General features: G+C 49.1%; 1 protein-coding gene across 6 annotated transcripts in view; it reads left to right on the top strand.

Moving 5' to 3' along the window:
* USP19 (ubiquitin specific peptidase 19) overlaps positions 1 to 13,558 on the top strand; it is a 53,785-nt gene that overhangs the window by 31,393 nt on the left and 8,834 nt on the right. For 2 of the 6 annotated variants that reach the window (XR_014788589.1, XR_014788588.1), the window contains 6 exons: positions 254 to 470; positions 2,020 to 2,172; positions 4,248 to 4,411; positions 6,679 to 6,863; positions 8,782 to 9,074; positions 11,910 to 12,966. Coding sequence is in view for 4 of the 6 variants with exons in the window: in XM_084840647.1 (XP_084696773.1) it covers positions 254 to 470; positions 2,020 to 2,172; positions 4,248 to 4,411; positions 6,679 to 6,863; positions 8,782 to 9,000 (938 nt within the window). In the remaining 2 variants the exon portion in view is untranslated. Of the gene's footprint in view, positions 1 to 253; positions 471 to 2,019; positions 2,173 to 4,247; positions 4,412 to 6,678; positions 6,864 to 8,781; positions 9,093 to 11,909; positions 13,431 to 13,558 lie in introns of those variants that run through there. The other 4 variants (XM_084840649.1, XM_084840650.1, XM_084840647.1 and 1 more) reach the window with 3 other exon arrangements.

Here is a 13,558-nt window from a genome sequence, read left to right as displayed (position 1 = left end):
AAGATCATTGTGAGTCATGAGCAAGTTAAGGCTTGCAAACTCTCCCTGATCACAAGTGCTATTGAAACTAGAACTGGCAATCGGTGCTTCTGTTTTTGCCTCCCCCATCCCTCGTGCTTCCTCGTCCATACTCCCATTATCTACCCTGCTTAAACAGGAGAAGGGGGGCTGCCTCTGGTTCTTTTTTCTTGAGTGTCAGTGCTGGCCCAGTGGGGAGGAACAGGCAGCACTACCTGCAATCTGTGCCTTTCAGGAGATGCCCCACTGGACCTGACGGATGACTGTTCTCTGGCCCTGGTTTGGAAGAATAATGACAGGATGAAGGAGTTTGTGCTGGTGAAGTCTAAGGAGCTGGAGTGTGTGGAGGATCCAGGCTCTGCAAGTGAGGCAGCCAGGGCAGGACACTTCACCCTTGAACAGTGCCTCAACCTCTTTACCAAGCCAGAGGTGTTAGCTCCAGAGGAGGCCTGGTAAGGAAGAGTTTATGGGAGGTTTCTCTGTGCGCTGGGACATCCCATACATGGAATCTAAAACTGCACACTCAAAATTAATCTAAATACTGGAATTGGTAGACATTTTGGTTGTGCAAATATTTTTTGGATTCCAAAGTATACTTTGTTGTTTATTTTAAGGATTTCCGTGGCACTTTTCAGAACTAAAGAGTTCTCACAAGTGGCTAACAAACAACAAAAGTTATAACTAATACAGTACAATAAAATATCCCACATTAAAACCACACAAAAACTCCATAAAATCTAATCACTAGAAGATAGCATAATGAAACAATATAATACAATGGCTAAACCAATCACAAAATATACCAATAACTAAACTGCACTCAACCCAAAAGAAGACTGAAACAAAAATGTCTTCAGCGCTGGTCTAAAAGAAAAAAGGGGGGCCAAACACATCCCTCTAGGGAGTGAGTTCCATAAATGGGGCGCCACCACCGTCTTTTGTCCCTGCCAGCAGGATTGTCCCTGCCAACTTAATTGTACCTACTGGCATGTTCATAAGCATGACTTCTGAAGCCAATCTTAGGGCTCAGGCAGGCTCATCTAAGTACCTAGTCCCAAATAAGACAAGCACTTGGAGTTCAACTTGGGAGCAAATAGACCGCCATTGGAGTTGATACAATATTGCTCCAAACACTGAGCCCCCACAAGCATCCAGGCAGACAGATCTGCACTAGCTGAAGCTTCTGACCTGTCTTCAGAGGCAGGCCCACGTAGAGCATGTTAACAGAAGTCCAGCCGAGATGTGACCAAGGCATGACTAACTGAGGCAAGGTCTATCAACCCAAGCTAGAGAAAAGGCACCTTACTAGTGCTTGCAACATCCCTCTAAGTCCAGGAGCAGCCCCTAAGCCACGAACCTGGCCCTTCAGGGGAAATGCAACCCCATCCTTCCCTGGCTTAGCCCCCTTCGCTCCACCCTGGCCGAGGCACCACATGGAGAAGCGCTCTTCCACCCAGCGTCTTGGCTGAGGGTCCAGCTTTTTTGCACGTGGGCTTCCCCAGCTAAACACTGCACCTTGGTGATTGCTGGTGAGCCTTGCCCACTTAGGGAGGGTGCAGGGTAGGCAAAGTACTTAGCATGCAGCTCCCCCTCCCAGTTGGGAGGGGTTGGTGCGCTAATTAAGGGGCATCCCTACTAGTCTTTCCAGCTAGTGATTGGAGATACGTGGGCTCTCTGACTAGCCTCCAAGTGATGGTGAATTTGGGAAGGGAGCCTAAGCTTTTGTGGGCCAGAGGTTCTGCATCCCTCCCACATAGCAAGGAAAAATTAAATGGTTTAAAAGCTCAGATTTTGTCATCAGCCACAATATTTGGCATCCCACACTGTAGGTTGGGGTCAAAGTCTGTTTCTAAATCCTTTGGTTCCAGAAACTTAAGTCACATGGTCTTGTTCTTCCCTAGTCTGTGCAGCAAAACAGAGGGTGGCAAAGAACAGTCACTTGGCGTTAACAGCAGGAGGTACTAACAGACCCTCTCTGTCTCCACACCTCCTTTTCCACAGGTACTGCCCAAAGTGTAAGCAGCACCGTGAGGCATCTAAGCAGCTCATGTTGTGGCGCTTGCCCAATGTCCTCATCATACAGCTCAAGCGCTTTTCTTTCCGCAGCTTTATTTGGAGGGACAAGATCAATGATATGGTGGATTTTCCAGTCAGGTGAGGGATGTTTTGCACCCGCCGATCTTGGCACTTGGACATAGCACAGCATCTTCCTGAAGAGCATCCTCCTCCTAGCCTAGATCAAACATGGCTGCAATGCTGGGCCCCTGTCCTAGCATGAGGACTATCTAGCTTGGTATATGTTCAGGTTGTGCAGCCTTCTGCACAAACCAGGGGTGGGCAACTTCAGGAGGTCCAGGGGCCATTCCCCCCCCCCGACCCCACTTGCATGGGTTTCAAAAAGAGGGGGCAATTAAAACAAAATGGCATCCGAAGCTGCTATGGAGCCCCCAAAGCATCAAAATTAGCTTGCAGACAAGCTAATTTTGACCCCTTTGTGCTCTGTAGCAGCTCCGGATGCCATTTTGTTTGGAAGAAATAACAAATGGGGGTCCCCTGATTTTCGAGGGGTGGCAGGGGCTCCATGTTGCCCTTCCTTTCACCTTGGATCCTTACCTGTGATTTATCTGAAATGGCAGGTTATATGCTGGAAGAGTCAATTTGAGTGTCCCCTCTTCTCAGTTTGAAGGGAGCGTAGCACTGAAGCTGCATTAAAACGGAATCTTTCAGAAGGAAAGAAAAAAAACAGAGGTCTTTGGAACCTTAAAGATGATTGTATTGCAGCATCTATATTCACAGTCAAGAGTCTACTTAATCAGATGCATGAGATGGTCAGGTGTAAATCCATAGGTCCTCCATCACCTTCTGTGACCATTCACCTGATGAAAAGTAGAATCATGCTACTATAAACTTAATTAATCTTTAAGGCATCACATATTTCTCTTCCTTTTTGCTGCAAAAAAAAAGCTTAATGGCGACTCTTCTGAAATCCTCCCATTTTGATCCTGGGTTCAGGGTTCTGACAGCATCCCCTTAGTTTCCCCCTTCAGCTGTTAGATTGAAATTTGTTTGGATAGGGAACAGAGTCCACTTTTTAAAGCAAAATACCACAAGAGTTTGTCTGTTTATTTAAAATGTAAATCTGCCTTTAACGGTAAAGCCCTCTCAAAGTGTACAAGATAAAAATCATACAAAAACCGATAAATAAAATTCTATAAGTACATATTCATTAAAGCAGCAACGGGGAACCTCTGGCTTGTATGCCTAATCTGATGCACAGAGGTTCTCCATCCAGTCCATGGGTCCCTCCCCAAGCCCTGACCCCAGAGGTTCCCTGGGGACTTGTGGAGAAGGCAGAGGGAGGAATCCCCACTGTTATCTCCTATAACAGATTAGAGATAACAGCAGGGATTCCCTTGCATTAGCACACCATTTGGGGGGGCATGTACCTTACTAAGTGCTTCCCTGGCGGAGGGGCAAGGTGTGGTCATGCTCCCTGACATCATCCTCCCCCAAAGTAAGCTGCATTAAAGGTTCAATAAAAGCACAGGTTACTAATACAAATTCAATAAACACAGAAGTTACCAATAAAATCGGGAGCCCAAGAACTTATGGAAAGGCCAGCAAAAACCGGTGGGTCTTCAGAGCTTTCCTGAAGACCTGTGAAGGGAGGGGCCTGTTGAACTCCAAGTTGCCGCCGATTCCAGAGCTGCAGGGCCACCACTGAGAAGGCATGTTGGGCACCACAGTAGACAAACAACAGCCAAAGGTATAAATGGGTTCCCTTGCCTATATTTCCCTTGGTACCATAGAGGAAATCTCCTGTGAACATAGGAAGCTGCATTATACTGGGTCTGGCCATTCGACCATCCAACCCAGTATTGTCTACTCTGGCTGGCACTGGCCTTTCTCATCACCTGCTACCAGATCCTTTTAACTGGTGATGTCGGGGACTGATGGTGGAGCCTTCTGCATGCAAAGCAGGTGCTCTACCACTGAGCCACAGCCCCTCCCAGTACTCCAGTTTGGATAAGAGTCCTGTCTGTCCTGAACCATTGAGATAGGGTGAGATCTAAATCCAAGTAAATAAGCAGGGACGATTTCCATGCAGGTGAATCTCGGATGGCAAGCTGTCCACCTCTGAGAGAGGGATGATGGGGATGGAACTAAGCTTCCCCCATGCCCATTGGCTCAAGGTATGCAGCAGTCTAACTTGCTCTCTCTGTTCTCAGGAGCTTGGACCTGAGCAAGTTCTGCATTGGCCAGAAGGATGAGCAGCAGGTGCCCATGTATGACCTGTATGCAGTTATCAATCACTATGGGGGCATGATTGGTGGGCACTATACAGCCTATGCTCGGCTTCCCAGTGACAAAAACAGCCAGCGTACTGATGTGGGTGAGTAGGAGGAGGCATTGGGTGATCCAGTGACCACTGACAGGCTAGTCAGATGCCTGTCATCCACGTAGGGGCTTCCGGGAGACACACAAGAAGCGAGAAGTCTTGACTGAGGCACCTACCATTCCTACTTAGCAGCAGGGACATCAATAAATCCATCTAGGAAAGGAGGAATCTTCCTTCTTAGCCAGGGCTAAAAGGGAGACTAAGGCCTATTCACATGACAGCAGACTACCAACCCGTCTGAGGGAGAGGGAGGAGGAGGAATACCCCTGCCTTTTGCATCCCCAGCCCTGTGGGCCTCTTTTGGCTCTATGAGACTCCTCCACAGGAGGAGTCCCCCTTAGGACTGAGACTGGACCTTCCCTCCATACTCCATGCCTCTGGGATGCCCAACCCGTGGCCTGGATATTGGCCCCAGTCCTTCATTGGGAAGTTGCAGGTCCATCTACCGAACTCAGGGTAGAGGGCCTTCCCATCTATGACTGGTGGCACCGAGGACCCCCCAACTGTGGTGGCACCAACTGCTGGGGAACCGCCCTCACCCAGCACGCCATACTCCCTGGACTGGGGCTGGGATTGGCACCTGACACCCTTGCCAGCCCCACTTTGCTTGGAATCATCATAGGGTGGGCAAAGAAGGGCCTGGGTCACAGCTTGGGTATCTGTGGGGGCAATCGCCACAGGTGGTCTTTGCTCCCAGGGCACTCGGCCTACAGGTGGATTCCCCTCTAGAATTACTCCAGCCCCAGTTGGAGAGGTTCTCCAACATATCAAACAACAGCTCTCAGCTGTTCTCCATCCTCTCTTTCCTGATGGGGGAACCTTGCTTTTTTTTTTTTAACTCTCTGTATGCAAAGCATAGAAGGACAGAAAGCAATAGCAGGGAGACGGCTGGAGAGAATAACCACTCAGCAGAGCTCTGCTGGCGGCTGCTGCTTGGAGCTAAGCAGGATAGGAACTGGGAGGTGGCTCCTAGGCTGTTTAGCATAGCCCTGCCTATGGAGTGAGTGAGAGAAGCAACGTTTGCAAGGATCCCTTCCTCCACTGTAGGAAAAAGGCTGCTCCTCAGTACAGTATTGGCCTCCACCACTCACCCACTTACTTTGAAGAAAGAAGAGCTGCCCTCCCTCTTCTGTGGTGGGAGTGAGCTTGGCGCAGTGATGGACTGACTGCCTCCACCCCAGCCAAGAACAGTTTGGTCCCAGAGTAATGGGGAGTTGCTGGGAGTTGGTTCAAAATGGCAGCTGCTTCTTCCTTGGTCCCCCAAAGTCAAGTTCACTGTCCTCGCACACTGTGGGGTTAGAAAAATGGCAGGAAGCAGAACAAGCCAGCTTGGATATTTGGAAGCATATAGAATTTTTCTGGAGGAGAAACATTAGCTGGAAGAGGTTTCTGAGCAGGACCTTTTGTTCTCTGCTATTCCAGATGTGAGGAAACGTGATCAGAGTCTGGTAGCTAGTTATATAGCTTCCTTTCCACTTAGAGAAACGGGACACAGTTCTAGCACTTGTGGTTTGCAGAGGTGCAGGCAGTGTGTGCTAAAGCACTTGTTTGTGGGGTGGGGCTGCTTGTTTGTGGGGCTGCTGTGCCCTGAACTACCTCAAACTCAACTTCTTCCAGTCAGTCTCCCCTCTTCCCATTGTTTGGTATTTCTCAGCCAGAACTAGGTGATAGTGGAACTTGGAGGAAGGGAATCTGGTGATTTTCTTGGGTGAGTACATGCTTCGCCTGTATTTTAAAAGTAAAGAGTTATTTTAGGATCAGTGCCTGAAGCACTGGAGACTGTCCATATAAGTGAGGGAACCCTTCTCAGCTTCACAATGGCAGGGATCCTGCCTTACCAGCTTCATCACTCACAGTTGATTCTTAACTGGGTCTGAGATGAAAAGTGAGGCTGGAGTGTCCTCCTAGCAATCTTGCAGACTCCTCACTGGCCCCTCAAGTCCGTTACCACTGCCATGGAAGCAGCACCCATGAATTCAGTCAGATCTGACAGCAAGGTGAGGCAGTAGCGGCCACCTCATTTGCAGGCTGTAGGCTAGATTTGGGTGAGCATGTTAAGGGGGGATGTGTAGCTCTTTCCTCAGGCTTGGGAACGTTCCGAGGTACAACTAGGAGACTGTGATTGCCCTCATTGAGACTGGGGAAGAACAGGTGATAGGCAGGCAGGCAGGCATGTCTCTGCACTGGGTTAGAGAGAGGTGTGTCGCTTGTAGGACTCTATTTGCGCTGACTCCTTTCCTCCTCCTCCTCCCCTTATGCAGGTTGGCGGCTCTTTGATGATAGCACCGTCACTATAGTGGATGAAAGCCAGGTGGTGACGCGATATGCCTATGTGCTGTTCTACCGCCGACGAAACTCTCCTGTAGAGAGACCCCCACGAGGGCCACCTCATCCCTCAGACCCTCAGGCTGAATTGGCCCCATCTACTGAGGCAGCAGCAAATCAGGTGAGAGCTTCTTAGGGGAGTTGTCTATTTGTCCACCTTGATGTGTCTCTTAGTTGGCCTACTGGCCTTATTATTGCTTGTAGCAGGGGAAGCGTCTGCTGGTTCCAGCTTGTTGCTCTGGCTGAGGTAATGATGGGCTGTGGGCACTCCTGGCTTGCTAATGGGACCAATAGTTCTATCCCAGAAAGATGCAAGCCTTCAGGGTGTTGGGAAACATCCAGAGAGAGGGGGAGGGAGAGGGAAAGAGAGAGAAAGAGGCCCTTCTCAGGAGCAGGAAGGCTGCAGAGGAGCCTGGGTGGGTGTGGGAATTGCCAGGGACAGAAGGCCTCTCAATATGGAGGCCTCCGTCAGCTTCGGAGTCTTGGGTGACAACAGCAAATCCTATGCAAAGTGAGACAATAGGAGAAGGGTGCCCTTGAGTATACACAGAATAACGGCAAATGTCAGGGGCCCCTGGCAACCAGCCAGGATGGCCTACGTTAATGGGCTAGACTGTAGGACTGGATTGCCTGTGCCCGCAATGCTGCTGTTGGTTTAGGAAGCCTCTCCCTTCTCTCCCTCCCCCACCCCCAACCATTATTAATAAGGCAGGGACTGGGTAGAGAGCATACCAGCACCGTGCTCTCTGATGCATAGTCGAGGACAAGAGCCTGGCAGATGTTAGTGTGGTGGCAGGGCCTGGCACATCCCAGGGCTCTGCTGCCATGTGCTGTAGGGGCCTCCTGCCCAGTGTGGCTTCCTGGGAACAGGGTCAAGCGGTGCTGCATCCAAAGCTGTGCTGTGGGGCAGCCTGCATTGTTCTTGCCCTATCTGTGCCTCCTGAAGCTGGGCGGTCTGTTTCGCGCTTGGCATCTGCAACGGTTTGCTAGGCCTTGATGCCCAGCAAGCCAAGACCAAATGGGAGCCACATACTCTTGGGAGGAGGAGGAGGAGCAGATGCAGACAGATCTGTCCGGAGAAGCTGCCAGAGAGAGAGAGAGGCCTGTATGTTTAAGCCAAGATTCCCCTCGTGCCTGTGGTGAGACTGACACCTTGCACCAGTTCCGTCGTCACCCTCCCCTGCCTGCTTTAGACTGTGGGAGCTCAGGAAGCAGCATCCACAAATCCCAGGGGACGGAGTGGGGAAGATGCTATGGATTCTGCCTGCTTTTAAAACTCCAATAAAAACACCTCTGGCTGACTGGTCTGAATGGTCCTCCTGTACATGGAAAAACTGGTCTGTGACTAGTTACCCTGTGACTAACTCCTCCTGTGCATCTGTTTAATTAAAAAAGAAAGAAAGAAAAGTGCTATGATTGGCTGTCATCTCTGAATGTTCCTCATGGTTTTTCACTTGCTAAAGCTGAGCTGTTGATTAGCTGTCGTCCTTACAAAAGATCCTCGTGTTCTCACCTGCAAACGCTTGGATGTGACTGGCTGTCGTCAGATCCTCATGTCCTCACCAGCAAAGGTTCAACTGCGATTGGCTGTTTATGAATGATCCTCGTGTTCTCACCCATTGTGACTGGTTGGTCAACTGAATGACCTTCGTGCATACAAGAAAGCATGGGCTGTGATTTACTTGGTCACTGGGTCTGTTGAAAGGATTACACTGGCCTTCACACTTGCAGACTGGGAAAACTCCCGTCAAGCCGGCTAGCATGGATGCCTCACTCCGACAAGCTGGGCTTTGCCCTCCATCATCTTGTGGCTTGCCTTGCTCACTCCGTCCCTGGGAGGCCCCAGTATCTGAACCTGGCTTACGGCTGGAGCCATAGCAGGGCAGGGGGGAATCCATGGGGCTGTGGCAGAGAGATCAGCAGTGGAGAGAATGTGTGCAGGGCAGGCAGTCCTGGGAAGGGGCAGGGCAGAGCATGGGTGATGGAGGGGTTTGCCACTGTGTTCTCCTCAAGTGCTGACGCAGGTTTCCACATCGCAGGCTTCTCTGCTCTGGCAGGAACTGGAGGCCGAAGAGGAAGCTGCCAGGAGGCTGATGAGGAGCCCTTGGAGGTCTTGCAGCCAAAGAGCAAAGAACCTCCCCTCAGAGTATCCTGATGAAGGCCGTGTCCGCTACTTTGTCCTGGGCACCATGGCAGCCATTGTGGCACTCTTCCTGAATGTCTTCTACCCGCTCATCTACCAGACCCGCTGGAGGTAGCAGCCGCAGCAAGTCACCAGAAGGGGGGCAGCCAGCGTACTGCAGCCCTGGCTCTCCTCCATTGCATCTTAATGGTGAGGGGCTGGGATGCTCCTCTCCAGGGAGGTGCAAGAAGAAGCCCTAGTGCCAATGCCTCCCCATGGAGAAGTCCAGGGTCTGCGCTCTGCCACTTAGGTGACCACCTGGATTTGCAACTAGGAAAGATCCTTTATGACTCAACAGCCCAGGGATCTTCGATGGGACAAACCTTTCCTAGATTACTTTTGTACACTTCAGCCCATGTGGATCTCGAGGGCTGGTAAATATATATATCTCCAGCAGAGACTGCAGATCTACAAATATCTGTCTCTATAACCGGATGGCGATGTTTGTCTTGGCCACTCTCTGCCTTGGGATTGCTCCTCCAAATTAGGTTGACCCCCCTTTCCCCGATGCCTAGTATTTGACGGTTGTGCCAACTTATCCCTGTGGAGCAATAGTGCTGTACTTGGAGCAAGTGGAGAAAAGGACCTCTTTTTGAAGGGGCATCTGTTCCCTTTTGTTTGGGGGAGGGAAAATTCATTGCTGAGTCCTCTACAGTTCTCTCACCATGGTGCAGCCAGATAGACCATCTTCTTCCTCTCTTTTTTTAAACAGCATCTTCTTTAGTTGTTTATCTAGGCATGAGACTACACTTGAGTGTAGACTGCAAGGGAAAGTCTTTCCTCATCCTTCTCCCTTAAGCCAGGCCTGCATTATGCTCAACGTTATTTAGCACGAGGTCCCAGCTAAACAGAAGATAGGAGTTTTGCTTTGTATCTCTGCCTCTGTGAATGCGTGCGTTTATGTGTATGCCTATTTCTTTGCGCACACAAGGTAACAGAACTGTGTTTTTTGCAGTCACAGTTGTGCAGCCTTGTGTTCTTTTAATATGGCCCTGCAGGCTGTGGTTCCTCGTATGCGATGCAGGACCCGTCTTAAGCATTTGGACCACAGGTTCAATCCTAAATGCCCTGATGCAGACCCTTGTCCGTGAACAGACAAGTTAGAGTGATCTTGAGAACTTGTGATCCTAGAGCCGAGTTTTATTCTTCACTACACTCTTCCATGGATTATGTATAATTATTGTTTGTTTGTTCCTAATACTCATATGCATGACAAAACCTAACATTGTACACATTCTTCCCAGCACCCTCCAGAGAGGCTTTCTGCTCCTTTGTGGAGGGGGGAAATGGGGTTTGGCCTTGCCACCAGTGCTAGTGGTCAAGCTAACTGCTGCCTGTTGCTGGTATCCCTGCTGTGCCCCAGGAAATGGGCAGTCTCTAGCCACACCAGTGCCAAGGAGCCCTGCCTGATCCATGCAGAGTTCTGGTGAGGACACCCCTCACTCAGGAGGAGCATCCCTAAGCTCTCCTCTGCCAGCTTGGTGGATAAAGGCATTGCATTGTGCTGTGGAAAAGCTTTCACTGTATTTATTTATTGTATTTAATAAAGCTCAGCTGTTCTAAAGAGATATAGCCCGGCTCCTTCCCCCCGCCCTTTGCTGCTGTGCTGTTCAGCCTCTTTCTAAACTTAGCAGAAGGATTGTATCAGTCCCCATACACCCCACATATAGTTTCCTCGTGACCCCCAAGCCTGCCAAGTTATGGCTGCTGTTGCTACTCATTAGAGGGGACCAAGGAATTGTTTGAGATGTTCATTGTGTTGTAACAAACAGAACTAGAGAAAAAAGGCAATACTACAGGTGGGAGAAAGTGCAGAGCTGGAGTAGAAGGGCTGGGGCAGAGCTCTGTGTGTTTTGTGATTTTTTGCAAGTCGTAATGTGCTGTTCAGTGCTGATTTAGTAATCTGAAAATTGCAGCATTCAAACAGGACTGGGCAATCTGTGGCTGAGCCCATTATGCAGCCCTCTGCCTAATTTTATTAGCCCAAGGGGAGAGAAGGAGGGCGGGGGGGGGGGAATGGAGAGGGGAAGCCAGAACAGATGTAGCAATAGAAAAGGGGGTAGCCTTCTGCAAGTGATCCATTCAGATCTCTGGCAAGAGTGACCTATCTCTCCCCCAGCAGCCTGCTTTTGGTGGGGGGTGGAGAGAAGGGCTTGGATGAAAAGAGGGGAAGGAGGTGGCCCTGCCCAGTATTAGCTCTGTCCCTGTTCACTGCTGACATGCCACCCCTGATAATACCCACAAGGGAATGCAGCCCTTGGCAGAAAAAAGTTCCCTAACCCTGATTTGAAATAAGTTGGTTTTTCACCTTGATAGCTGCAAAGAGAGTTTTAGAAGTGTGTGGGCTGTTTAGTGAAATCTATAAAGCTAAACAAGGTGTACAGAGAGGTTTCCAGTCAGCAGGTAAAGTTTAGTACTTGCATAACTTTTTGCCCCTCGCCATTATTAGCAGAAGCATAATACATTATGCCAAATAAGTAGCTATAAGTAGGTATGAGCTGATTTGCATAATTTATACAGGTTGCAAAATGCAATTTTCCTCGTTGCACAAATAGTTACTTTGGGATAGAGTTCTGAAAAGCAAATTGTCTAGTGCAGAATATGCCCAGCTGTAGCCTGGTAGCTGACTGTTCAGGACAGGCAGAAGAGAATTATGGGTAAGGTATGTATTGCAATCTGAAATTAAAATGTATTTCATGTACTGATTTCTCTTTTTTTAAGTAGGCACCCATACCGTTCAATAACATCAGTGTGTATCTGCTTATCAAAAGCCATAGTTATTTATGCCCAGAATAATCTAGGGACAAGGGCTTTTATAACTACCCAAACATACAAAAAAATTACCATAAGTTGGTTCTATATCTTGAAACTGTGTTTAAGTATTCTAGATTGGATGCCTTCTAGGGTGGCAAGGAGGTGGATATGTTTGTGTATATGTGCTCCTTCTTTCTACAGCTGCTATCTAATGCTTTGTTCTGTTTGCAGGGAATTAGCTCGCCACCCTTTGGAACCAGCCTTGCCCCTGAAGTTGCTCCCGTACTGGCACAGGAGGGGGTTGCAGAGCACCCCACTCCATCCTACAGCAACATGGAGGAAGTTGACTAAGGCGTTCTGCACTGGGGGTGGGTGTGTACATAGGAAGGCTTTGTTTTGTGGCTTCCCCCTACTACACCCTGGCGTACCCCTGCAGTGGGAAGGAGGAGGAGCTGCTGTGACCTTTTCTTGAGCACACAAGCACTTTCTACTCCACCCCTTCCTCCTCCCCTGCAAGCTGGAAAGGTTCTTTTTGTGTCCCCTGCTAGAAGCTGCTCTGTGCTGGCATGCAGGGGGAAATCCATTGAGCCCCCAGTACAATCCCTGAAGCTCCTGCCCCAAAGGTTCTGGTTAGACCGCCTTGCACAGAGGCAGGTGAACTGTGGCAAGCCCTGCACTCCTCTTGCATACCCAGCCTGTCCTGTTTGAGGGGGGGGTCCATTGGTGTCTGCCCCTAAGGGGCCTTCTCCCAATTTGCCATACCATGGGTGCCTGCTTCACAATCTTCCACAGTCCATCTTTGCCTACCCTTCCACTTTCCCAAGCCTACTCCTTCTTGGTTTCCCAAGCTCAGGACACCATCTTGGCTGTAAAATGGCCCTTCATAAGGGATGTGTACCTCTCCTTGGGGTGTTTTTTTGGTCCCTTCACCAGCATTGCTTAGTCTGGCAGTTAAGGGAAAGGGGGTTTGTGGTTGGCACCTGCTCTTACCTTCTCATCCTACACAGAAGGCACAGAGCTGTGGTTTGCCCTATTACTTGGCTGCCTTCCCCCGATCATTTTGGATTTCTTGGCCCCTTGTAACTTCCTTGGGATGGGAAGCCACTGCCATCACCATCTCTATTTAAATCTTTGGCTCCGCATGCCCATTACCCATGCTCAGAATTGCTGTAACCAAATGAGGCTGTTCTGGGCCCACTCCCAAGAAGCCTCAGTCTTACTCTCTCTTTGTACAAAGTTGGTGTTTGTCTTGGGTCCTGAGTTATTAAATTCTACTCAGTGCTGCTTCTTCCTGTGTCTGTGTGCTTTCTGTCTGCTGCCATGCCACCCTGGCATGGACTTCCAGCCTGGATACCACTGAGGAGATAAAATTGCAACCTAAATGAGTTACCCTCATTCTTGCTGTCCCCTTGGCAATGCATTCTGGGAGCTGGGAGGGAAAGGACTGATGGCACAGTTTGCTTTCTATATAAAATTACTGTTATGCTACCCTGAGCTCTTGCCTTAGAAAAGGGCTATAAATCAAGAGTTCTCAGAATTACATCCTACCTTCTTCCTTGCAGTGTATGCACCTGCTGATGTGTATTGAATTTGTGCCCATTGCTAAAGTTTTCCCTCCACATGTATTTATCATGCTCAAACATACTAGTAAATCAGAAATTTACAATATGTAGTATTGAAGATATTTGTGGCACCTTAAAAACCAACATAAGCTTTTGGAATAAACTTTTGTGGGCTAGATCCCACTTCATCAGATGCAAGAGTATTATATAGTGCTTTATCAATGATCGGGAACCTTACCTTTTCCCTACAATTAGCAGAAGAAGTATTAGCAATGCAAAAATATTAGCTTTACTTGGTATATTATTTAGGTTACCTTA

The sequence above is a fragment of the Heloderma suspectum genome, chromosome 2 (assembly GCF_057233095.1).
Source record: "Heloderma suspectum isolate Gila_16-S chromosome 2, 16-S_ref, whole genome shotgun sequence".
NCBI classification, from domain to species: domain Eukaryota; kingdom Metazoa; phylum Chordata; class Lepidosauria; order Squamata; family Helodermatidae; genus Heloderma; species Heloderma suspectum.
The sequence above is the reverse complement of the archived record's forward strand: the minus strand, read 5'-3'. Positions and strand labels throughout refer to the sequence as shown.